The sequence below is a fragment of the Misgurnus anguillicaudatus genome, chromosome 6 (genome assembly GCF_027580225.2).
Source record: "Misgurnus anguillicaudatus chromosome 6, ASM2758022v2, whole genome shotgun sequence".
Classification (NCBI taxonomy): Eukaryota; Metazoa; Chordata; class Actinopteri; order Cypriniformes; family Cobitidae; genus Misgurnus; species Misgurnus anguillicaudatus.
In genome coordinates, this window is record NC_073342.2 from 28,943,994 (window position 1) to 28,971,569 (window position 27,576).

The window sequence follows — 27,576 nt, forward strand, 5'->3', positions numbered from 1 at the left end:
TTGGTTTCCTGAACATGACAATGAGTTCACTGTACTAATATGGCCCCCACAGTCACCAGATTTGAACCCAATAGAGCATCTTTGGGATTGAACTTTTAATTTAAGAATATTAAAATATTACAAAATGTCTTTTTGACCCATGTTGGATAAATAATAGACAGAACACACCGCTGGGTTAAATTTGACTGGGTTATTATAACTCATGGTTGCCTAACAACAACCCAACATTGGGTAATTTTTAACCCAGCATGTGTTTTGTCCAATTTTTACCCAACATGGGTCAAAAATAACCTAGACATTTTTAGAGTTTAGTAAATAGTAAATTAACATGCCCCTACTGAAAAGAGCCTGACCAGCTAAAAAAGTGGCCAAAACCCCTCTAAAACCAACCTGCTACCAGCTAAAACCACGCTGGAAGACCAGCTTAACCACCTTTGCCAGGCTGGGGAGACCATCTTAAACCAGCTACTTCCATCTTAAACTAGTTCAGATCAGCCAACCAGCTTAGCCAAGCTGACCATGCTCCAGCCTGGTCAAGCTGGTTTAAGCTGGTGGGTCGGCTGGTCTTTTCTCTAGGGGTACTAGGATTAATAAATGCTTTAGTATTGGTCATTGTTACTTCATGTAAACTAATGTATTAACTAATGTTAACAAATAAGAAACATAGCTTTTACAGTACAGTAGCTCTTGTATTCATTATTCAAATATGTCAGCTAAAACTTTCATGCTTTAGTTGGGTGACTTTATTATTCCTGTATAAAAAAGAAATACGAGTAATAATGTTACTTATCTTTACTCGCCAGCTCTTGACTCTGAGTGACATTTCATGGGTAGACATTGAGGTTAAGTATGTGAGTTTACTGTAATGCTGTGCGTTTTATAGTGGAAAGTGAAGCGGTTTTACAATTGACCTGTCTTCTCATGGTGAATAATCTGAAGTGAAGGCTCTTTAAATGACTCTGTTTGAAGGGCATGACAAACATTATTAAATGAGAGATGGCTTAGTTGAAAATGAAATAACCGTGCATTCTTACAGTGATTTTCACTTTTTTTCAACGTTAATGTTGATGGTAATTGGACATATTGTAAAGCTGTTTCTGTTTTTCAGCCGTATGTAATGACTGACAAAAGCCATATGGTCACATTTGATTCGAAATTTTAATGAAATTAATTTGTTTATGTTTTAAGAGTTGTGCAAATCATCTATTGATAGACTTTAGTAATGGTTAGAGGTCTTCAGTGGTCCTCAGCATCATATACTGATGTTTTGAGATCTTAACCAGAATGCCAAACCAGCAAAGCCTTCTTTGGGCAACCAGACGATAATGAAATACTGCTATGCTGAAGACAATGGAGAAAATGCTAAAAATTCCTAATTCTCAGATTTTTGGGATGACATAGACCCGTCTCAAATGGCACACTTCATATGGACTTTCGGTCTCGTGGTCTTAAATTGCGCATGCTCGCTCAGTCTACGAGTCTGTAGGGTGTGCAATCTGTCATTTTTACGCTCCGAAGTGTGCTCATCGGCGCCCCCTTTGAACCCTTGATGTGGTCTTCGGTGAAGCCCGCACTGCAGCAGGCTTCGCGCACTTTACCAACCCAGAAGTCCTTGTGAAAGAGCAATCAGACCAATCACACAACGAAAGGGAGGAGTTTACACTGATTGGGACATTCTCTTCCTATTTTCGGCGTGACGCTCCAGTCTGTTCCAAAATACAACTTCGGTGCACCCTCTTGGATTCGCGTCAATGGTCCCTATGGGTCTGCACTACATGATGTCATCAAAGTATGGACTCTAAGGAGGTCCACAAGTCCGGAGTGTGCCATTTGTGACAGGGCCATATTTTTGTGGGCCAAACCCAGCATTGTAGCACTACCATTATCATTGTGGTGAACACAGTAAATATGTGTTTTTAATGAGGTTTTGGTTAAACTCCTTAAATAAGATCTTAGGTTAACATAACACAAATATATTTTCAGGTTTTATTTTACCACATAAAACACACAAATAATCGTGAATCTTGAATTTTTATACCCATACGAAAAAAAAAAAAAAATATATATATATATATATATATATATATATATATATATATATATATATATATATATATATATATATATATATATATATATATATATATATAGTTTCGTTGCAAAACGAGATAACCACCGTTTTTAAAACTAAACATATTTAATTAAGCTTTCCTTTCTACAAAATGTATTTTGCATATATTTAAAACATATTCTTGGCCGAAGAAATGCATTTTTTTTGCCGTATGGGAAACATTAACGTTTCTTTAAAATGGCGGTTGCTAACAAGTTGCTACATGGGACTATAGACTTTGTCGAGATTTCGAAACATCATCAGTATTAAAGAGCTCAAAAACAACGCAACATTGACACAATTCCCAACAAACATTCATCCACAGTGTATTTCCTTATCAGGGAACAAGTTTATAAATGTGTTTAATAAAGTTTGAAAGATTTTTCGGAAGCTTGGTTGTGACGTTGATGTCGAGAGACTGTGGTAGTTCACTTGGAGCCTGAGGTTAGCTTTACAGTTGACGCATTTAGACCTTAACATTGATAAAAGTTGTGTTCACAGTTGTGTAAAGAGGATCTTGTTGGACAAAGCATGTAAGTGCCATAAGCTTTTGGTAAACACAGAGCTTATTTTTTGCAATAATGCTTTTTACGAGAGAATCGGGGTTGGCCTTCAAAAATACTTCACCCCTGGAGCACTCAAGGATAACAAATTTTGCATAAAAAATGCTCTAAAGGTAAATTTTCTGAGCTTAACTATTCACATATTTTTTTCTGTTTTTTTTGGACAAACACACCTCATAACCCGAGAAAGTCTCCTAAACTTTGAAACAGCCGAATCTGAGAAGTAAACCAGCACTGAACAACTAAATTATACTCTGAATGTGTTTAATTTTCACATATTTTTTCAAACTTATTGCTGACAGAAAAATTACCTCTTTTCATTGTTTTCCAATGAAATAATGAATAATCTGCTAGGGTCCCTGTGACTCTCAGTCGCTTGTCTTTATGTATTTCCCATTATTTCATTCTTGGAAAAACCACCAAGAAAAACATTTGTTCTCCAAAATAATGTAGATCTCTTATGAAACTCTATGAGACAAGTGAGATTACTGGGGTCTGAAAAATCAAGTCATTACACTTCCACAAGGTGATGTTTTTCCAAGCGACACAGATTATTCAACAATAATAAATGTAGGTCAAGATGTGATTTTCATCCATTGGGAAGTAATTGGAAGCACTGCTGTTGCACACTTTTGATTGGGTGTTGTGACTTGGATGTGGAGGCTGAAGGTCACATTCACCCTAGAGAGCTTATTATAATTCTTCAGTTTCAGATTGACGAGTTTTTTATATTTCTACCGCAACCTTTATTACCGCTGTCCTTTTACTGTATGATCAATAGTAGCCCCGCCCCTAAACTCTTGCCACAGTGTTGGTTTTTTACAGTCTTCACAAAATGTTTAAACATGGAGCAGAATTATGTATGGTTTTACCCTTTTGCAAAAGTCTCAATTTGATGTCATTACTATTTAGGAGAGATATTTGTATTATTTGTGTGTTGTTTTAAGGATGCTGAAGTGCAGGTTCCTCAAATAGCCCGATGTGCTAGAAATGCCTTGAGAAAAATACGATAAACACATGCATGAGACTGCAATAGTGATGTCCGGAGACGAGGTTAGACGCAGACACACAGCTGACCAATTACACCAAATGTCAGGGTTAAAGAAAACCCGGCACTGGGGCGAGAACCTTCATTTGTTCTTGAGAAAATGTCAAACTCTGATGGTGAGCACTGAGGAGCGAGCACCTAAGTGTGCCCTAATATCCAGGGTTCCCAAGGGTCCTTGAAATCCTTGAAAGTTTGTGAATCTGGAAAAAAATTCAAGGCCTTGGGAGGTTTTTGAAAATATACATACTGTGGTCATTGAAAGTGCTTGAATCTATTTTATGCAAGAAGTTTTCTGGGAAAAAAAAATCCATATTCCCTGTGTAGTGTAGGATGATATTATAAAACTTCTAGACTTTTTAAGCACACGTGCTAAACGGTTCGCTTTAAATGCTTATATCTTCTGTATGCGAATGTTGATTCATACCAAAATGCTTTTTTGTATAGTTGTGTTTGACACATGAAAACGTCTCGGGTTACGTATGTAACTGTTGTTCCCTTAGAAGGGAACGAGACGCTGTGTCTCCCTTACCATACTTACTGCATCCCTGTAACGCCGTCTTTGACAATATTTCAGATAGTGATATACTTTCTGGCTCCCGCGTCACCCTGTCTTTGTTGTTAAGCCTCATCATTGGTTCAATTTGATATACACATTCAGACGCACTTACCCCTGGAGGCGTCCCCAAAGTGTCACCGCAGTGACGCAGCGTGAGTTCCCTCGAAAGGGAACTATAACAATGTATCTTAAAAAGTAACACGATGTAACCTTGCTCTCACTTGAAATGTGTCCCCACATTTACTCCTTGAATTTGAGGGTATTGTACCTGGAAAGTCCTTGAAAGGTCCTTGAATTTGAAGTTAACTAAGGTGTGGGAACCCTAATCAGGTTATTTTAGTTCTGTAAATCCATTTTTAAATCCATTTGTTTTGTCCTGTACATTTGTTTCCAGTTTCTGTTTAGTCTTCATTTGTTTAAAAAAAGGTTATTTCTAAGTTGTATTTAGTTATATAAGTTACATCAACTTTTTTTAGATTCACCAGCAACAATCAGGCACTAAGAAAATCAAAGAGCAAGAAAGCGAGAGAGCCAGAAGGCAGCGTATGATGAGGCCGACTGCCTGCTGAGATTCAGACACACTTATATGACACACATGCAGGTGTGCAGGCGACCTGTGAACAGATGATGGATTGGCTGTTGTGTCTGCAGTCGGCGGTTTTACGGGGTGTTTTATGGACTTCAGGGGCGGCCGGGACTCTGCCTCAGTCAATGTTGTGTTTTAGGGCAGGGATGCAGGTACTATAGCTCCCTTCTGGGTTATATGTGTGAACTTATAATAAAACATGCTTTACATGGCACTATAATTCAATGAGAGAGATAGAAAAAGAGAGAGAGAGGGCACCAGGTGCTGATTAATCATCAGTAATTTGTTTACGGCGAGTGGATTCTGTCTGGTTTAGAGTGTGTATGGTTTATGTGTTGTGTGTATGTGGCAGTAAACATGTGTTTTGAGGGAATCTAGGACATGAACCGAGAAATGTCTCGGTTTGTGGAGCAAATGACTTTTAGAAGCCAAATGGGCTGCTTTCCCCGCTGGAAATCCAGCTATAACCGGCTTATGCTGGTATATGGTTTTATATGGTTTCCAGCTGGCCCAAACGGTTCATTAGCTGGTCCAAGCTCATTTTGGTAGTTAGCTGGATTAGTGACTTTTCATTAAAGATGTAATCCATTTTTTTTTGTTAAAAATAAACAAAAATCTGCTATTGAACAAGTACATAAACAATACAACACAATCTCATAGCAATACATATTTTGTGTAGTTTACTGACATTTGGGGCAATTTCGCATTAATTATTGAGGACGTATCCCCTGCGACATGTATGCGATATGGCCCAGCTTGTCAGTGAACTACGGCTTTGTGTAGTAAATGCCGCTCCATTTGAATAGCAGGTGATGGCGATTTACTAATAATCAAGGAACTGGCTTTACTGATGAGATGCGCATGATATTGCATGCAAATTATCGCACAGCCCTAGTTTTATTATTGTATTTTTTTTATAAAATCATACGTTTTGTACGATTCACTTTGTACTAATTTATACGAATTAGCCAATTTGTTCTCTGTACTATGATTCGCAATAAAAAAAGCTAATAATCAGGATTTATATAATAAAGTGTCAGGTATGTCTTAAGCCGAAGGTATACTAGGGCCGTCCGCATGATGTAATTTTCGTCATCAGTCCGCGTATAACGGCGCATGAAAATAGACAGGACACTATAAACAATAACACAAGCCGAAAGCTGTGGAGCATGTTCGTTACCATAATGTTTGATTCCTGTTCTTTGTTTTCTTGTTGTTTGTTCTAAACTGTGTTTGCAATGGTGGATCGGCTATTTTTCGTAGCCGCGGTGAAGCCCAAGTGAGTATACTTAAAAAAGCTGCGTGGACACGGAAAAATGTAAACTCGGCCCTTCAGGCAGAAATGTTACATTTTGACGCATTTAATGGTGCGTTGTGTAACTTTGAGAAGAAACTCTTGACAGAAATGCAATATAATATACATAACTAAATAATCAGTGGTGTATAAAGACCTTACAAAATGAACTTGATAGTTTTTATTAGCTTAGAATGAGCCGTTTTAATTTACATACTTGTGGGTCATCTTACATGGAAGTCATGGTCATGTTTCTACAGTAGCTTTAAACAGACAAACTGCTTTATAGAGCGTATTTCGTCCGAGGGGCTACCTTTTGATCTCGCTGATGAAGTTAATACGGAAGTGCCTTAAACTGCATTTCATCAACGGACCACTAGAGGCTGACTCCTAAAGGTAGTAAATCCCAAAGACCCCCATGTTAAAATGCCCAACTTTACAGCAAAAAATAATGTGTTTACAGCCTGGAACAAAACGTGTTTTTGGTCTATATAGGTAATTCTTCCCTTCATGACAACTGTGAAGGGGGTACATTTTTTGTGTAACTCGTCTGTTTAAATTCTAATAACCCTCAAAGGCGCTCTAAGCGAATCTGTGTGACGTTACTTTTTGTTGATGTTTGAACTGTTTTCAAACAAACAGAGCTTAGCTAACTCCTCCCCGCCCCCCTCCCTTCCGTGCTTTCATGAACGCGCCTAACCTCCACCCCCAAATCCTTCTTGTCGTTTTTTGGCTGGAACACTTTGTTATCGTTTCTGGTGGTAGGTTTGGCCAATTAGTTTTTATTGCAGTTTGTGAAGGCTGTCTACAGAGATCGCTTTTTTTACAGTTTGATCAGCGGACAGGCAGCAAGCAGATGTTTGCTGTATGTAACAAACAATGTTTTATGGTCTAAAACGCCTGAATTTGCTTTGAGCACCTTTAAAGTTCTGCATAATTAAGGGCGTGGACACTTTAGTGACGGGTGAACTGCCACTGCTGTCACTAGAGTCGAGCTAGGGGGGCGTGGTTTCAGCAACCAGCCACTTCAGCTTCACCCACGTCCCGCCTTTTTACCCATTTTTGGTTATCCGCGAATGACGCGTTGCTAAGATGCCGCTGGCAAGCCCCGCTAACTATTGGCTTCAAAAAAGCTCTTTACAAACCTGTGGGTGACGTCACAGACACTACGTCCATATTTTTTACAGTCTATGGTTCTTCCCTACGTTTTCTCAGATGACATGTTTGTCCTGTGGCGGCTACCATATGCGTTTTGAAATTGAGGGGTGAGCTGTTGGTTGCAATTCATAATCTCACCACTTGTTAATTTTTTTGTTAATTATGACATGATTTCTGTTTTCTTATTTAGTAAAACAGGGATGGTATGATGTGGGTTAGGTATAATTGAGATGTCAGAAACGTTTTTCTGTCCTGAGAGAGCCGACAATGACATTTGTTTGTGATGTGTTTGGTTGTGTGTATTTGGGTCCCACGGAGCCACTTGAGTCCTGTCAGAATAAACCAGAACCTTCTTCACAAACTCCAGCACCGCAGGCTATTTATGCTAAATATCTTATGTGTTCATTTCAGGGCACAAGGACAGATTTTACTGCAGTTTTTGTTCTAGGGGTCTGATTTCAAGTTCTTGTTCTTTGAAGGTCACATTAAGTCCTTTTTCTTTTACCGTTTACTTCATTAATTGTTGTCTGTTATGCACACTTAAAGATACTGGATATAACAAAATTGTGCACTCCTATTACTATGAATAAGGGACAGTACAATGCTCAATATGATCGCTCGAGCGAGGGATGTCCTGCTTTCCAGTTAAAAGAACCAATCATCAATCAATAAAGACTGATGGTTCTCTGGGGGAGGAGCTCTGTCCAGAGTTGTGTGCAAGCGGCAACCTTATGATTTTGTGATGCCAACATGGAAGTGACTTAAACTGCAAATCATCGACTGACCACTAGAGGCTCCAAAAGGGAGTCAATCCCCATAGACTCCCATGTTAAAATGCTCAACTTTACAGCAGAAATAAATGTGTTTACAGCCTGGTGCAAAAAGTGTTTTTGGCCACTGCTGTTACTACCGTTGAACTAGATGGGCATAGTTTAGCAACCAGCCAGTTCAGCTTCACCCATGTCCCACCTCTTTACCCATTTTCGGTTATAATAATAATAATACATTTAATTTATATGGCGCTTTTCATGGATAATTGATTTTGGGTCTGGGGTCTGATTTTGGCGATGTTGCAGAGGTGAAAGAAGAAGGAGGAGGAATTTCTCTATTAGGAGGAATTCCATTTTATCGCTGTTGAGTTTGAGGAAGTTCTGTTGCATCCAGGTTTTAATAGCCGACAGACAGAAGTTGATGTGGGAGAGGGGATGATTGTGTGGGGTTGTGGTGCTGAGGTAGATCTGCGTGTCATCAGCATAGCAGTGGAACTCCAGGTTGCAGTGACTGAGTAGCTGACTAAGGGGAAGGATGTAGATGGTAAAGAGGAGGGGGCTGAGGACAGAGCCTTGGGGAACCCCTTGAATGACTGAGGCGGTGGCAGAGGTGTGGTTATCTGCAAGTGATGTGCGCTGATGTGATGCCAAGATAGCGATGGCAGGCCACGCCAACTATTGCAAAGATGGCCACCTAGTAGTGTGACTTCCCTAAAATCTTAACATAAGCCTGTGGTCTGCAACGTTTTAAAAATGTCTAAAGTTGGACATTGTTAATGAACATTTTAACCTATTAACTAGTTAAACTGTGAAGAAGTGTTTGAGAAGAGTGCAAGATGCCCCTCTAGTTTGTAGAGCATTTTTAATGCGTTCCATTCTTAATATACTTATATATAGCTTATAATGCACTTCCAATGCTTTGGATAAAAGCATCTGCAAAACGCATAAATGTAAACAGTCCCGTAAATGAAGACACACCCATGAATGTGTGTTTTCTGTAACAGCATTATAAACTCTTTATCTTCCTGTTGAACTTCTGTAAGTCTCTTACTGTTTCCCTCTCTGTCGTCTTTCTCTCGTCCCCGCGGGGCAGGAGAGTCGGCCGGAGAGTTTATCTGTTACTTTATATCTCTGTGGCTTTATCAAGAAACAACAGAGCGAGACGGAGAGCGAGTGAGAGAGAAACTACTGTACAGCGGTAGATGACGGTAAATTATTAAATGAACAGAATATAGAGACGAGAGCAGAGGGATGAACTGATAAACACAGAGGATTAGTGAACGGTGAAGAAATAACAGAGAGAGAGAGCGTGAGTGGGCGAGTCAGGCTGTAACAGATGACCATGAGTTAAACATGAGAAGTTATGAAGATAACAGAAGGAGAAAAACATCTGACCTTTAAACGATCAGTAATCATGGCACTAATGGATAAACTGATTATTAAAGCATCCTTTACACTGACAGCCATCCACAATGACCAATTCACATTGAGCGTTAGAGAATGAGTGACTGACTGTCTCTCTGTCTGTCTGTGTTTATTTTTCTGTCTCTGTAACTCTATGTGTCTGTCTATCTTTCTTGCTGTATGTCTGTCTGTCTGTATATTTATGTATCTGTATGTCAGTGGCGGCCGGTGACTTCTTTTTCGAGGGCGCTCTGTCTGTCTATATTTCTGTCTGTCTATCTTTTTGTATGTGTCTGTCTGTCTGTCTGTTTATCTATCTTTATCTAGCTGTATGTGTCTGTCTGTCTGTCTGTCTGTTTATCTATCTTTATCTAGCTGTATGTGTCTGTCTGTCTGTCTGTCTGTCTGTATGTGTAACTGTATGTGTCTGTCTGTCTATCTTTCTTGCTGTATGTCTGTCTGTCTGTATATTTATGTATCTGTATGTCAGTGGCGGCCGGTGACTTCTTTTTCGAGGGCACTCTGTCTGTCTATATTTCTGTCTGTCTATCTTTTTGTATGTATGTGTCTGTCTGTCTGTTTATCTATCTTTATTTAGCTGTATGTGTCTGTCTGTCTGTCTATATTTCTTGCTGTCTGTCTGTCTGTTTATCTATCTTTATCTAGCTGTATGTGTCTATCTGTCTGTTTGTCTGTCTGTTTATCTATCTTTATCTGTATGTGTGTGTCTGGCTGTTTGTATGTGTAACTGTATGTGTCTGTCTGTCTGTCTGTCTGTCTGTCTGTTTATCTATCTTTACCTAGCTGTATGTGTCTGTCTGTCTGTCTGTCTATATTTCTTGCTGTCTGTCTGCCTGTCTATATTTCTTGCTGTCTGTCTGTATGTGTCTGTCTGTTTATCTCACTTTATCTAGCTGTGTGTGTGTGTGTGTTTGTGTGTGTGTGTGTGTGTGTGTGTGTGTGTCTGTCTGTTTGTATATATGTAACTGTATGTGTCTGTCTGTATTTCTTTCTGTCTGCCTGCCTGCCTGTCTGTTTATCTTTATACTGTAGATGTATGTGTGCGTGTGTCTGTCTGTCTGTATGTGTTTGTATGTCTGTCTATATTTCTGTCTGTCGATCTGTCTGTCTGTCTGTCTGTTTATCTATCTTTATCTAGATGTATGTGTCTGTCTGTCTATATTTCTTTATGCCTGTCTATTTATCTTTATCAAGATGTTTGTGTGTCTCTGTCTATCTGTATATGTCTGTCTATATTTCTGTCTGTCTATTTATCTTTATCTAGCTGTATGTGTATGTCTGTCTGTATGTGTCTGTCTGTCTATATTTCTTTCTGTCTGTTTATCTGTCTTTATCTAGCTGTATGTGTCTTGTTGTCTGTCTGTATGTGTCTGTCTGTCTGTCTGTCTATATTTCTTTCTGTCTGTCTATTTATCCTTATTAAGATGTTTGTGTGTCTCTGTCTGTCTGTATGTGTCTGTCTATATTTCTTTCTGTCTGTTTATCTATCTTTATCTAGATGTCTGTCTGTCTGTCTGTCTGTCTGTCTGTCTGTCTGTCTGTCTGTCTATCTGTCTATCTATCTATCTATCTATCTATCTATCTATCTATCTATCTATCTATCTATCTATCTATCTATCTATCTATCTATCTATCTATCTATCTATCTATCTATCTATCTATCTATCTATCTATCTATCTATCTATCTATCTTTATCTAGCTGTATGTGTCTGTCTGTCTGTAGGTGTTTCTCTGTCCGTCAGTGTAACTGTATTTGTATACCTGTCTGTCTGTCTCTCTGTCTTTCTATCTGTATGTGTTTGTCTGTCTGTAACTGTATGTGTCTGTCTGTCGGTCTGTTTTTCTTGCTGTTTGTCTGTCTGTCTTTTTGTCTGTATTTATCTGTCTGTACATGTGCATCTCTATGTCTATCTGTGTAACTGTATGCGTTTATGTGTCTTTCTGCTTGTTTCTCTGTCTATGTCTGTCTCTCTGTCTTTCTGTGTGTGTGTGTATTTGTCTTTCTGTCTAATGTCGTTTTTTTGTATTTCTCTGTCTGTCTGTACCTCTCTGTCTATCTGTTTGTCTATCTCTCTCTCTCTCTCTCTGTATATATTTCGGTATGTCTGTATATTTATCTGTCGTTCTGTGTGTCTCTAGCCACTTCACACAGAGATTTGGAAAATGCACTGATAATGTGTCCAGGATTGTTTGATTTGGGTTCATTCACACTGATTTTTTGTGCGTCCGTTCACACACATCCATAAGGGCCTGTAAAGACACGTGAGATCAGGATATGACGTGTAATGTACGTGTTGAAATTGATAGTTATCACAATAGCATCAGGAAATCTGTTCAGAAGTGACATCATCTAGCATGGTAATGGATGCGATTGTTTGGGTTTAATAGTCTGATCATCTTATCTCTATGAGATTTGGTTCCCATCTGACGTTTTACTGAGAAGTCCAGAGAGACGGAGACAGCGAGATTGTATTATTAGATGACAAAAGTGAAAGAATGAATGACACTGACCCAAACCCACATGTGAACCATCATCACTGATCTCAAACCGCACACTTGGGACGTCAGGTTCATGTGACTTACAGAGGAAAAGATTAAATTATGGTATCCATGACAACAAGCCTGTAGAACCGAGCAGTAGCATCTTGGTCCAGAACAGCCACAGGAGAAATTCAGTTCGAAGGGGCCGAAACTAATAAGGTATTATGACTGTTAAAGTGTTCAATCATCTTAGATGTAATTAATATTTCATTCAGCCTGCAGCAGGGGTCTAATAATTTGATTTTGGTGCCTTAATTTAAGATAATGCTCGGTAATAAAGATCACAATATTAAACTGGTCAGAGATGTGGTTATGTAACGCTGCCATCTTTGTCAAACACACAAAAATTGTGTTGAAGTCCTGGAGCGAAACTTCGGGTTGCTCGCGGACCCCGCAGCAGAATTTCAGCGTTCCGGCTCAGTGCGTCGCCATGGCGATTTGTTCATCAGATGCCGCTGTCACACATGGTAAAGACCCTAGTATGCAAATTTAATAGAAATTACATCACGTTGTGTCATCATCATCATATTAGAGAATAAGTTGAGCCTTTTTTGGCTGCTGTTGTGTACGCGTGGTTGTGTGGATAACCAATAATTATTTTACTTTTCTTCTTTATACTTTTTTTATTGATTTATTTTTGGCCGCCTTGTTGACAGTCAAGTGCAGGACATAAGTGAAGAGTAATGCATGTTGCATTTGAATTCCCATCTGCATAAAAGCTACAGAGTTTAATGAGTCAGATGAGTATTTTAAAAAGCTTTGAATGTTTAAGGAGAACGACACGAGTAGGTTACATAAAAGCCCTGGATATTTGAGCGCAGGATGTGTTTGGTTACTGGAGATCCATTCAGGAGAGCTTTCAGACTTCAGATGGAGAGTTCACCTTCTTGTACGCATTTATTTCTCCTTTTCTCTCAAAGCGCAATCTGGTCCATTATCAAATCCTGAAGTGAATGAGCACAGCCAATTGTAATATCATATGACACACAGATGACAGAGAAAGCCAGAAATGGAGTTAGAACTGACAAAACGATTTTAAAGTGGTCTCAAAATATTTTTTAACATAATTTATATATTTTTCCATGTGGTCCACTTGTACAAATAACCAAATGTTTTGAAAATAACAGAGGAGTTCAGATGCAAAACCCTCTAAGTGCATCTGACATGTTTTCTTGTAAATAAGCAGTTTTTTTTATTAGGCTCTTACGTTTAGTTTCAGTAATTTCACTTTAATGTCAATTGTTTATTTTTTTAACATACAAAATCACTTCCTAATCAGAAATTAGCCTACCCTTTACAGTGTTAGTAATTATTGTGCTGCTATTTAAATAAAGGAAGAACGAAAAATAAATGAACAGAGTTTAACAATAGTGCTGGGCAAAGATTAATCGCATACAAAATAAAAGTGATTTTTAGCATTATACACAATATATTATGTATATATAAATACACACACATTCATGTATATATTAAAGAAACATTTACATGTGTGTATATATATTTATTTGAATTTTATATATTTTATATTATATATACATTTAAAAAAAAAAATCTGAAATGTATATATGTATGTGTGAGTGTTTAAATATACATAATAATTACACACTGCACACACACACATATTTTATGCAAAAATGAACTTTTATTTTGTATGCGATTAATCGCGATTAATCTTTGCCCAGCACTAGAACTATAATAAATAAAGAACGCGGTAGCATACTTTCAATATCAAGTTTAATGCAAATCATTGGATCTGCCTTTTTGTGAGCTTAAAACCAGATATATCCAATACCAAAGTAATCACCATGACTCCTGGTGACATATTGATGTCTTGTGAAGCAGGTTAATCTGTTTTTGCAAGATTTTTAATGTTATTGACAACATTATTAACGTTAATGCAGTCAAGCCTAGCCAAACGTGCGCAATCTTCTTCTTGTGGGGTTTGGTGGCAGTTGCAAGCCAGGTACTCAGCGCCACACCGCCACCTATAGAGCGGGAGCGTAAAGTGCACTTCTTGCTTGGCAGACTCTGCATTAACGCTAATAATGTTGAAAAGAAAACAAATGAATATTCGAATCTCAAAATTTAAAAATGGAATGCCATCTCACAGAACGAATATTCGAATAATCGAATATTCTGACCCAGCCCTAATAGAGATGCAACTAGAAATATTGCAAATATTGAAAACAAGAATGTAAAAACTAAGAAAGTAAAGCACTGCGGGGCGCTGCGATCCATGTCACCACCATATTCGGGTTGTATTCAGATCCAAGTACTCACAAGCGACTCACAAGTTTGAATGTGACCCACTGTCGCTTTGGACACCATTGTTCATCTAATTCACCTTTTGTACACTTAGTGCACAAAGTTGATGACGCGTTTAGCTGATTCTGATAACAAAGCGGTATTCCCGTATTCGGTCAATGTCATTATCTCATTTTTGATGGAGGTGGCGTAGAGCTGCCTTTGCATATAAGCTCCTAAATTGTTAACACCATTCATTCATTGCACTGTTTTTGGCACATAGGCCAAAAGTATAAAATGGTGAATTTGACAAATTTTTGAATGCATCAGTTTGTATATATTTATATCATGTTGTAAACATGGATACTGTGATGCAAGAACAATTTCAGTCCCCGTCTGATAAATAAGGTGCTATATCATATATCATGTTTTATTATGTTTATTTACATACATGCATGGAGGTATATGTTTTGAGAATTAAACAGGTTTTGATATTGCTGTCCCACCGAGATGGTTTAACCTCTTAAAGTGTAAAATTAGACAGAGTCGTGATAGGAAAAAGGACTAAACATCGATTTTTAATGCAGTAAACTCTGGAGCTCAAACTATACTGCCAGTAAATGATAAAGAGTCAGTCAGTGTGTGTGACTTTAATGCACTTGAGATGTAGTCATCTTTTCATACCACTGATAAGACTACTACAATCACAATATCTCTATGACATGAAGAAGAAAGACAGCCACAAGAAAACGTTTTGCTTGGATGTTCTTTAGTAGCTCAAATTAGTTTACTAAATATATTTGTCTCATTTCAAATTTAAATTTTAAAAATAAGAATAGACACAATGTTGTTGACATAAAGAAAAATATAGACTGTAACAGGAATGTGGATAGCACAGCTTAGATGCTTTAATCTGATGAGAAATGATTGAGTTCATATTTTTGACTTTTAGTGTTATTGTGCATTCACACCAGCCGCGGTAGAGGCGGCAAAAATGTGCTATTCGCACGTAGTTGGACGATTAAACATTTGAGTTTACTAGCTTTTTTCGCGCGTGAAAGCCGCGAGTGAAATTCTAGTCTATCGAGACATTCACGCAGAAATTCGTGTCATGGGAGGGGCTTCTGCGACTCCGCTGAGACTCCACCACTTCGCTTGCTAATCACGTCACTACTACAGCAGGGTCCTGATTGGTTAACGCGGCACGGAAATCTACCGAAGTTCCGATTTTTCAACTCACGCGTTTCCCGCAGCAACGCTTAATTCGCGCGGAATGCGCCATTCGCGCCACAGGATGCCTAATCACGTCTTTGCATTGACTTAACATGTAAATCACTCGTGCTTGCCGCCTCTACTGCGTCTGTTGTGAACCCTGCATTAGACTTTACTTTGCTGAGATATCTGAATCTCTGTATGCTTTGTTTAATATCATCACAGTGTCTATGTCACATTTCACACCAAAAGCAAAGATAAAAAATTAAAGTTTGCTTTAGGAAAGTTGTGGTGGCAATGAAAATGACCCAGGAATATTATTGACATTCTTTGTAAAATTCACACCATTGCTGTCTGGAAGACACATAAAATAATAACAAGATCTCGGTTGCAGCACAAATAATTGATTTGATTGTGCTTTGCTGTGACAGTTTTTGGATAAGCTGTGAGTCTTCAGGTAATGTAATGACCTCAAAACCTATAAAACGACTTATTATTGTGTTTTATATGTGGACACTGAACAGCAGGTTTATCTGTAATATTAAAGCGCGACTTAATACATTAAAGATTTGAATCACAAAAGCACGTAGAGGACCTCTAAGAGGAGCATTATCTTCAGACAGAAAACAATAACCAAACTCCTCCTTATCTCTTCCTCTCTCTATGTCCGTCTGATTCGGGTAACTGCACACTATTTAGGTGGACAAATATATGGCTTGAGTGCTGTGTTTGTGTCCTTCACCAGGGACGCTTTCTCTTGTTAAGATTTCATCACCTGTATTTCTCTCCAGGCTGGAGTCTCAGACGCACCTTCATCTCCTCTCTCTCCCCTGGGTCAGCAACGATTATACTGACACAAACTCAGATAAGACTCCCATAAAACTGTGTGTGAGACACAAACAAAATACGCACTCAGTGCATCCTGATGATGAAGGTGAAGGTTATTTTTTCGATAAAGACCCAAAGCTAGTGTCTTTGAAAGGTGTAATGCAAAGTTTTTATCTTTCTTAAAAAGAAACTCTGCATTCAGCAGCACGATTACAGCCAATCAGAGATTTTGGATTATGGTTTTTGGACCAATAAGATTTAGGTGTGGGCACTCAGTTATGGAGTATGTGTGAATGTATTATAAGTATGTTGTTTATATGCCTGCTACGGTCACAATCAGCTGTTTCAGCAGGGATCTGTTTGTTTCTCATTGCATCCAGCTGTGTTGCTTAATGTCGAGTTTGCACAAAAGCCTTCGTGAGAGTCCAGTCCAGTGTCTGCTGGTTAAGATATGTGTGTGAAGTCAACACCGTTCCTTTTTTGTAACATTTGTGTAACATTTCTGAAGTTAAAATACTTCCGAACACGGAAGCATTGAATCAGTCAGGTGTGTTAGGGGCGGACACGCCGAACACATATTTTGACATGACGAGCCACAGGCTACATGCATGTTTTGCATTTGTGCCCCACCGAAGTTACCGGCCACTGCTGAATGAAGGTGTTGTCTGTGTCTATACTGACATACTAAAGTATTGCATAATTCACAGTATAGATTTATCCTTTGCAAGTATAACCAAACCAGTATACACACACTGATTGCAAGAGTGTAACATCTTGTCTAAATTGACAGGATGGATCAATGTTCTTTATTTACTCCTCCCCATCTCGCTCTCTCTACACATTCATCCATCCATCCATCCAACCATCCCACACCTTCATCAGCTGCTTTACATGAGTATAGGATCATACAATACACTGTGCATGAAGCATGTGTTAGCTGTGTAAACTATGATGTGTTATATAAACTTTATCTTGCAAAATAAACCTTATGTGAAAAGTTTGTACTCTTTGCATGATTTTCCTGCCTTTTCAACAATCTCCACAGCTTTAGACTTCACAGTCTAAGGCTTTGACCTTATTTATGGAAAGTGTCAAGTGTGTGCCGTGAATGCTTTTAGCTACACAGACTTGATTTCATGCACTGTTGCGTTTAGAAACACGATTATACTTTACGTAAGCATGTCAGCGCATGCGCTTTGATATTATTTACTGTTGCATTTAAAGGAAAACACCACCGTTTTTCAATATTTTACTCTGTTCTTACCTCAACTTAGACGAATTAATACATACCTACCTTTTTTTTCAATGCGTGCACTTTTAATCTTTGCACAGTGCCTCGTGAATGTGTTAGCATTTAGCCTAGCCCCATTCATTCCTGAGGATCCAAACAGGGATGAATTTAGAAGCCACCAAACACTTCCATGTTTTCCCTGTTTAAAGACTATTACATGAGTAGTTACACGAGTAAGTATGGTGGCACAAAATAAAACTTTTGTTTGGAGCCATAGGAATGAATGGGGCTAGGCTAAATGCTAACACATTCACGAAGCGCTGTACAAAGATTAAAAGTGCAAGCATTGAACAAAGATAGGTATGTATTAATTCATCTAAGTTGAGGTAAGAACATAGTAAAATATTGAAAACGGTGGTGTTTTCCTTTAAGATGATTTTAATGCATGGCCACAGGGGGCACTGTACAGCCAGGTTCTGATTTTACTGACTAGAAATGGTAGCAATCTTAGTTAAACTGTTGACATGTTTATAGTTAAAGTCGCCATGAAACGGAAGTAGCGATTGTCTTATTTTCCCCGGCTTATGAAATGAATAAAGGTAGGGCTGGACTTGAATTCATCCATCGAGAACTGATTGGATAGTTTAAAGTTGGGTTGTTTCCCGGACCTCGCCCATGTGTCATACCATATGACCGGAAGTAAAGAGCGATTGTTTCAAAGAGGGGGGGGGGGGGTTTGCTTTTTTGAGTAAATATTATGCATATGATTTTTTTATAAAATAATGAAGCTCACAGATAAGTCATTTGTAAAAAATACCACAATATTCCAAAACAACTTATAATTTTTCATTTCAGATTTTTTTGCGAGTATTTGCACATGCTGGTAACTTTTACGAAAGAAGCATTAAATCTAAAGTTTAGTATTTTCAGCAGAACTTTCACTTTCTCTCTCTTTTCCTTTTTACTACCTTGTTCTGTATTTCTCTCCCTCTCCTTCTTTCATTTCTTAAACATCTTTTTATCTTTTTTCTGCCTTTTCTCATTTGTTCTCCGGTCACATTTATTCCCCCATCGTGAGAAATATTGATTCGTCTTGAGAACTTCATAAACTCTGAGAGTAAATGTCAGATTGCTCCCCTTCAGACGGATATTAACCCCGTGTGTGTGTGTGTTTGTGTGTGTGTTACAGGCTCGATCTCATTGACGGTGCTGCTGGTGTCGTTGGCTGTGACGGTGTGTGGCGTTTGGCTAGTGGCTCTCTGCGGCGTCTGCGGATGGTGTCAACGTAAACTGGTGAGTTTCACACAAACACTAAAACGAAACAACCAAACAGCAACACGCAAACAACCACTCAGAGCACCTTTGCAACCCCATTGCAACCTGCATACAACCGAACAAAGCACTGTAGCCTCATAGCAACATGCAAACCATTATGAGCATCTTAGCAACCCCAGAGCCACAACTTGATGTAGGTTTTGCATTCAACATTTGAAGTAACATGTCTCAGTTAAAAAATAATGACCTGTTATTTTAACATCACAATCCCTGAGCACATGCATAAATGGCAGCTGTGATTGGAAAGACCTTGAGTGACCTTGAAAGGTTTCAATGTAAAAAAAGCCACTCTCTAATTTTACTATACAAACACATGGTACCCGCAGTGTAATGTTTACATTCCTGCTCTGTATTGATATTGAATATTGATATTCAATCAGCTTTCCTCCAACAGAGAAACTGTGAGGGATCTTTAAACTTAAACCTCTCACACAACGCACTGATCCCAGAAAATTGTCATAAAATTGCCAGAGTGTCTTCTGTGTGATGCAAACGCGCCCCGGAATTGTTCCTGGGATCGTTTCCGGGATGGGGACCTAGTAACATTCCTGGGTTTTGTGCCAGACACACCCTGTATAAACAAAAGCCAGGAACAATGGCTTAAAGGGGTGTGTCGTAGTCAGGATGTGTTTCATCACAATGACATAGTTATCGTTTAACTCTTTGAACATGGACAGATCAACATTTATGATGAGAAATTGTCTGCAAACTGGAATGAAGCAGAGACCATGGGAAATCACTATAGTAATATATACATACTTGTTTATGTGTGTATTAATAAATAAAGATGTTTTGACCCTATGCAGTGCAGGGATGACGTATTTTTGTAGGCCAACCCGGAAGTTATCAGGACACTGGTTCCCTCGCCAAAAAGCACATACATTTTTTCGAAGATTTGGATTATCACAAAAAATACATTTTGTGTTTAAGAAAAATTTATTTAGTTTGCACCTTTTGTCTGACAAGATAATCTTTACAGATGAACTTTTATGAATTTTGAAGTCTAAATGCATTCACTAAAAATATAAAGCTAATTTTTCAGGCTTCGACAAAGTACTCTCGGACTCTCGACTAGGGATGGGATGGTATGAAAATTTCATATCATGATTAAAGTGACCAAAGTTATCACGGTTATCAATATTATCATGGTTTTGTTAAAATGAGATGGAAATGTTCAAAAAGGACTGATACACACACTGAAAACATTTGAACAAGTTTTATTTTTGAAAATCACAATTTAATATTTCATGTCCCTGAAAAAAATAAAATAAATCTGTCTAATAAGTTTACCGTGAATTAATACAATACATTATCCCTTAAATGCCTTCTTGTGCAAAAAAAACTATGTTTCATGTGTACGCCTGCGTCAATCTGATTCTGGCTGGACAGGATTTACCGCAAGTTTTCAAAATCACGCTAATCAAACATGGTTGTAATGATAATTACATTTTAAACGATAATACTAACCGTCAGGACATTTTATTGTGGTTAATCGTGAAACCGGTAATTGTCCCATCCCTACTCTCGACATCAACTTTTTCACCCAAAAGCTTTCGACAGCTTTTAAACTTTATTAAACACATTTATTAACATGTTCCCTGATAAGGAAATACTCTGTGGATGAATCTTTGTTGGGAATTGTGCCCATGTTGCATCGTTTTCAAGATCTTAATGCGTGATGACGTTTACAGTCCCCAAAAAGCCCTTTTAACTCTTTCCCCGCCAGCGTTTCGTAAAAAAGTTGCAGCATTTTTTATGACTTTCAAAAAGTTTAATGCCTTTCCGAAAATATTCTTTTTTAAATATGTAAACATACAATATATCAAATGAAAGAACATTAAGAACAAAACTTATTCTCTTTTTATCACCTCTCAAATATGGGCAGGGTTCTTCAAAAATAAAAAAATTTGAGCAAAAACATAGCTAATTGCGTGTTTGTATTGTGACAGAGATCAGATTCGGAGCGATTCTCAAAACATACATGGAGTTTGAATTTTTTGCCCTAATGCTGCGTTCACACCACCCGCGGTAGAGGCGTCAAGTGCAAGTGATTTCAATGTTAAGTTAATGTAAAGAAGCGTTGACGCGCGTCTAGAGGTCTTGCAGCGAAAATGAGCCGTTTAGCGAGTTGAAAAATGTGAACTTTGGCGGAGAAGCGCGCCACATTAACCAATCAGAAGCTTGCTCTAGTAGTGACGAGATTACAGAAAGCAAGCGCAGAAGAGTCGCAGAAGCCCCTCCCATGACACAAATTTCCACGTGAATTTCTCGATAACTAGAATTTCACGCGCGTCTTTCACGTGTGAATGAAGCACGTTAACTCAAAATGTTTAAGCAGCAAACTAGACGCGGTAGACGCGAATTTGACACCTCAAACGCGGCTGGTGTGAACCCATGGTAAGGGGTTGCTTCCGGGTTTTATAATTTGGGTAAGAGTGCTACCTGGTGGATAATAGCGGAAAATACGGATTGCCGGAAAAATTCCTCATTGGCAGGGAAGCGTTTTCTCTTTATTGATGAGTCAACTTGTCAGTGGCGAGGAAAGAGTTAAAGACACATTAAAGCTATAAAAAGTCACAAGTGCGGGTATTACTGGTGTGTTTTATGTCGTAAAATAAAACATGAAAATTTCTTGGGCTTATTGTAACCCAAGATTTTATTTAGGGTGTGTAACCCAAAAAAATTGACTTCGGGACAAAGTGCTAAAATGCAAACTTGCTTTCGGGTTTTGCTTATAAAAATATGTCATCCCTGCATCTGTTGTGGGCAAAGGCAGTCAGTTCTGAGGTCAATAAAGCAATAAAATCGGATTGAGCCCAATTTAAAGTCACTCATCGACAGAAGCTTGTGGATAATAGAAGTGAATGAGAATTATGAGTTAAGTTTTATATTTATTACATTTCACTGAATTAAAACTTAACCATCCTTCTCACATAAGGAGTTATATTTTTCGATCTACTAAACCTCTGGAGGTCAAAAACGGGGAGAAAGTTTAAGAGATTGGTTGACCTTCTCTCCTGACATCATACTAGGAACTTGCTGCTTGTTGTTTCATGTAGGGCCACTAGGGGCAAGACTGTGAGCCGACCCTGTTTATCAGTACACCCGACCTTTGACCTTCATAAGGTGAAGAAAGGGTATTGATGGGAATATGAAATAATAAGAGGGATAGTATGTGTAGGTCTGCTGGGTGGATGAGATTTCTGCTCGTGTTGAGGAATTGGGTTGCATCTTCTCCCCAGACAGGCCTTTCAGACGGACTAAGATCATTGAGACAGTATGAGATATAGATATATCATCCTCCGCTCATCCAAGGACAAACAGGACGACAGGGATACCAAATATTCTGATGTTTCATGTATATTTTATCTTGCTTTTTTGATATTTACAGTATCACAACTTTGTATTCCTTTTTCCGCCTGCAAGCCATTTCGAAAGGAACACTTTATTGCTCAGATATTGCTTGCTAATAGCCCGAGTACAGGGTAATGTCGTGTTTCTTTTTTTAATGTAGGTCTCAGATGTCTTCCTTAATGAGACCTCACAAATCCATTTGCTTTGGAGAAACTATTGAGTTGTTAAAGAGATACTCCTATCCTTTCATCTGTCCTTGTTGTCGTTGACAGTACATAATCATATCTGCATGTGTTAAATCATTGACACGCACAATGTAAGCTGTAAAGTTTTTTTATTAAGTACGTGATATGAATGGATTTAAAATCGAAATGTTTTGTGGTTTATAAAGAGCCCTTCATTAAAACAGGAAGCATCGGTAAAGGAAAGAAAACTGTTCATCAGGCATTTCGTTTCAGCTCTGAATCAATTGCTCATTTAAATTCAGCATAATTTTTTTTAAATCAGCTCTATTCAGTTAATACACGTTCCTCGTCTTATTGTGCACGATTCATCGGTGCGTGTTACTCCAAAGAAAACATTTTTATGATCTTTCATGAAATAGTTTGCTCTGCCTCTCGGATGACTTGCAGATGTTATTTTTTTGTAGCTTTGTACCACCTGTCATGAGCTTTTCACACTCAGACGATTTCTAATCAATTAAATCGCTTCTCAATGCACATCTCGTTTCATTCGAAAATATGTGCAAACGTTTCGAATGCCGCTAGTAATGCTCTGAGTCAGTTCCCCTGCGTAATGACTGGACGTCGTGAGGTCAAGCGGATTGGTATTAAATACTTAATAAAGATTCTGTGCGTGTGCACTGCTATGATAATTACACCCTGTCCTGAGGTGTCCGTACGGCACTTTTTTGTAATTCATATAACCGAGCAGTTTCTCCAGGCTGTTTTTTTAGCAATGAATGGTGAGAGGGATTATTAAGAAGGACTTAATAATCTTCCTACTAGCTGGGCTCTGTCATTTTGCATGCTATCTGTGATGCCTGTGAGAGTAGAGCATACTATCAAATAATAGTAGCCTGATATTAAATCAGTGAAAGTCTTGACAGAAGGTTGACAAAGGAAAGATCAATACAAGCAAAGACATCAGAACACGATGTTCCAAAAACCACATTTCTTATATTTCTTTTCGCACTTGTTTTTTTTTTTTGCAAGGTCTTAACATTTCAACCACGGAAATGCAATTATTTTTATAAGAGAAATGTGTTAACTACGATGAAAAGACACAGCAGAAGTGCCGGAGCTCATGTGACAGCTGGTACGCTGAGCCGGTCTCAGTTACACTCGATTGACTTTAGTTTGGATCTCTGTGCGCAGGTGCTGCTGTTCACTGAAAATCTGTGCAGCTCGGCATATTACTAAAGTCTGTGTGTTTCAAGAATAGACTCTGATGTGATTTTCTTTGTTTATCATGAGCTAATGTACATGCAAATTTCGAGAGAACTTTAAAAGCAAACCGAAAATGCAAGAGTATGACGGAGAGAAGATTAACTCTTTCCTCGCCAGCGTTTTTCAAAAAGTTGCCAGACAGCATCAGCATTTTTATGATTTTCACAAAAGTTTAATGTCACCTTCTTTAAATGTATAAACATACAATATATCAAATGAAAGAACAGATCTTCTGCTTTTAAATAACAACAAATAACCTTCATTTGTTCTCTTTTTATCACTTCTCAAATATGGGTAGGTGTCTTCAAAAAGACAAAATTTCGAGCAAAAAGTTGAGATAATTGCATTTTTGTAAAGGACTTTTATTAGAGATCAGATTCAGAATAATGATCAAAGCATAATGTTGTTGAATTAGTTGATGTGTGAATTGGTTAAGAGCGCCACCTAGTGGATAATAATTGAATTAAAGATTACTGTAAAAACTTGTCATTGGTAGGGAAGCGTTTTCTCTTAAAGGGGACATTTCACAAGGTTTTTTAAGATGTGAAATAAATCTTTGGTGTCCCCAGCGTACATATTTGAAGTTTTAGCTCAAAATATCATATAGATCATTTATTATAGCATGTTAAAATTGCCACTTTGAGGTGTGAGCAAAAATGTGGCATTTTGAGTGTGTCCTGTTAAATGCAAATGAGCTGATCTCTGCACTATATTGCAGTGCCGTGGTTGGATAGTGAGCTTACTGTCCTCTTTTTATAATGCTAATAGCACCAGTACCCCCCACCCCACATTACAGAACATTATTACCTGGCCCTTATGCAGAAAACAGATATTTGTGCAAACAAAGTCCAGACACCAGGGCCAGCTAAGTATATTTTATAAATAATAAGATACAGATAGTTTCAAATATTGCTACATAAATACTTTCAAATTCTTAAATAAATAATTCATTTTCTAAAAACATATTTAATAACATTAAAACTTTTATTACAACTCAAAATAGTATCAGAGACATTAAAAATCAATATCATATTTTGTTGCTACCAAAAAATGATTAAAAAGGTAGATTTTTAACAGTTTAGAAGTACAGCTAAATCATGTAATGTGCAAGGTGCGCAGGTCAATTTTGCTACTTAATGTTGTAACATTACAACATTGACATCATAAGCTTAAAATCTTATAATCAAAACATTCATATTTTATCTTAAATTAATCAAAACATTCAGCTGATCTAGACACATAACTTATCACGAAAAAATATATATTAGTCATTGTACATTACAAAGTCTACCAATCTAAATCATTGTAGGGTTAAAACAATCAGACTTTTTAGTTGTGTAAATATGGTTTTAAAGAGAAAAACATGTACAGGTATATTTTATTAGACCTTAAACTGATGTTTTAATATTACAACCGAGGGCTTTACAGGGTTAAGGGGCGGTATTATCCCCTTCTGACATCACAAGGGGAGCCAAATTTCAATGGCCTATTTTTTCATATGCTTGTAGAGAATGGTTTATCAAAACAAAGTTACTGGGTTTTTCACATTTTCTAGATTGAAGCACTGGGTACCCAATTATAGCACTTAAACATGGAAAAAGTCAGATTTTCATGATATGTCCCCTTTAATTGACGAGATAACTCGTCAATAGCAGTGAAAGAGTTAAGGGCGCGTTCACGCCTGCAGCTGGCCTATGTTTTTAATTGTTTCTAATGGCAGCGCCTTGCTTTTTAAAAATGCTAGCAGCTGGCGTTTTTTTCCGCGCTGAGCGCCCAGAGTTGAAACAACAACATTTCACTCAGCCATCCAATCACAGTGACTGAAGGGGAGGGACAAATACCACAACAACCAACCGGCACATGGTACAACGACTGATGAATAAAACAAAAGCATCAATCAAAGCGCTTTGCTGAAAAAATCTGCCCGGCGTTTAAACACTTTCGTGTACACGCCCCCTAAAGGTGCAGTGACTACAGTAGGACAGTTATGCATCTTTTGCAACTAAATTCATGTTTTGATTATTGTATTGAATATATTATTGAATATTGTATAAAGCAAAACTATCTGAGAGAGTTTGAAGGACAGGCTGGAGTGAGATAAATGCAGTTGGAGAGCATAAAAAGAAGAAGAGGAGGCATGAAGAAGAATATATGAAGAAATTTCTATCAGAGGGCTGCTCCAGCCATAGATAGAAGGAGAGAGAGAGAGAGAGAGAGAGAGAGAGAGAGAGAGAGTCTGTGCGACTGATGTTTTTTCTGATGTCTTTGCCTGTAGCAGTGTGTGTGTTTGAGTATCTTTGCTCAGAGTCATGCTACTGGATGCACATCTCTCTCTCTCTCTCTCTCTCTCTCTCTCTCTCTCTATCTGTGCACGTTTCTTGTCACACACCACCAATAGCATCTCGTTTTCAATATGGACCCATATGAATGGTTGTTGCTCACGTCTCTTTTGAGCTACATAGCTTTCTCTATTCATCATCAGCCCTATGGTCTTGTGTCTCACTTTTTCCCTGACTTCTGTTTTAGACCCCGCCTCATCCAGCCCTCTCCCCTTTATTTTGTCTCACGCTTGAAAATTTCATGATACAGCTGAATGATAGATGAGTTTTCTTTGATAGCTTATTCTTGAATGTCAAAAGCAGCAACTTCTTACCCAGAAACTGCAGCGTGTAAGTACACTGTGTGTATGTGTGTGTGTTTGTGTGTTTTTAAATCTGAGACAGGTGGTGTGAATTGAATGTTTAGTGACTGTACTAAGAGTAGTTATTTATGTGTTGATGGGTGGACAAATTAATGTTTGATTTGCTTATATGCAATCTTAATCAGTATTTTATCTTGTTTGCCAGTAAAATATCTTTAAAAATAATATGCATTTACATGCATTTGAGTTTTTGCACTGTATAACTAAAGTGAAACAGTTTGTGGACATATTACCATGTTAATACTGTAATTACTGTATTTCTTAAAATTCCATGTTAAGCAACATATATGCAAATTATATAAACATATACATACTAGCATAATATTATTATTTAAATTATATATAATTTAAAGAATAATATTATGATAGTAATATATATATATATATATATATATATATATATGTGTGTGTGTGTGTGTGTGTGTGTGTGTGTGTGTGTGTGTATAAATGGTTAAAGAAGGATATGGGATTGTTTTTAGACATATATTGATAAATGATTCCTTGAGCTTTGAATGATGACAAAATCAAAAAGCAGTGTGTGTGCGTATAACTGCATAATAAATGCATGTCACATATCAAGGTCACTCATGCTTTATACATGCTATGACATAACGCATATCTGGGTCTGATGGCACGTCATGTATTCCTAAGTCTTGTGTTCATGACTCATGACGCACGTGTTTCTGTTCACATGTTCTTGATAACCTTCTTTAATGGTGAGTTCTAGAGATCAGATTGGTGTATTGATTTTAATGTGCTTTTAACTGCTCATTATATTTTGATTTAAGGTGAATCACAGAGTACTATGGTATTACCATCTGATGACATAATGTGTATATATAGTCTAGTATATGGAAGCTTAAATGAGAAGAACGAATCACTTGTTAGTTTTGTTGCATGGTGTACTGTGGATTTAACAGTTATGGTAAGTACTACATGCTGGTTTATATAGAAATCTGCCCCATTTTCTGGTAGCTATTGAGTTAGTTATATTATATGTATAATTAATTTTATATAAAACCACATTAAGTTAAATGTGTGTGTGTGTGTGTGTGTGTATTGTGTGTGTGTGTGTTGTGTACTACTGTCCCCTTTGGCCGACTGACTCATGTGTGTATGGCTCTATGAATCTTGGACTGTCCTTTTTGTTTAAATCAAGTCTCTTAGGGTG

At 37.8% G+C, this 27,576-nt stretch overlaps 1 protein-coding gene across 4 annotated transcripts in view; it reads left to right on the top strand.

The window, feature by feature from the left end:
• The window catches only part of LOC141364358 (synaptotagmin-7-like), a 122,778-nt gene that overhangs the window by 36,204 nt on the left and 58,998 nt on the right, over window positions 1–27,576 (top strand). For all 4 annotated transcript variants that reach the window (XM_073868944.1, XM_073868943.1, XM_073868947.1 and 1 more), the window contains exon 2: window positions 18,757–18,860. In XM_073868944.1, the coding sequence (XP_073725045.1) occupies window positions 18,757–18,860 (104 nt within the window). The remainder of the gene's footprint in view (window positions 1–18,756; window positions 18,861–27,576) is intronic.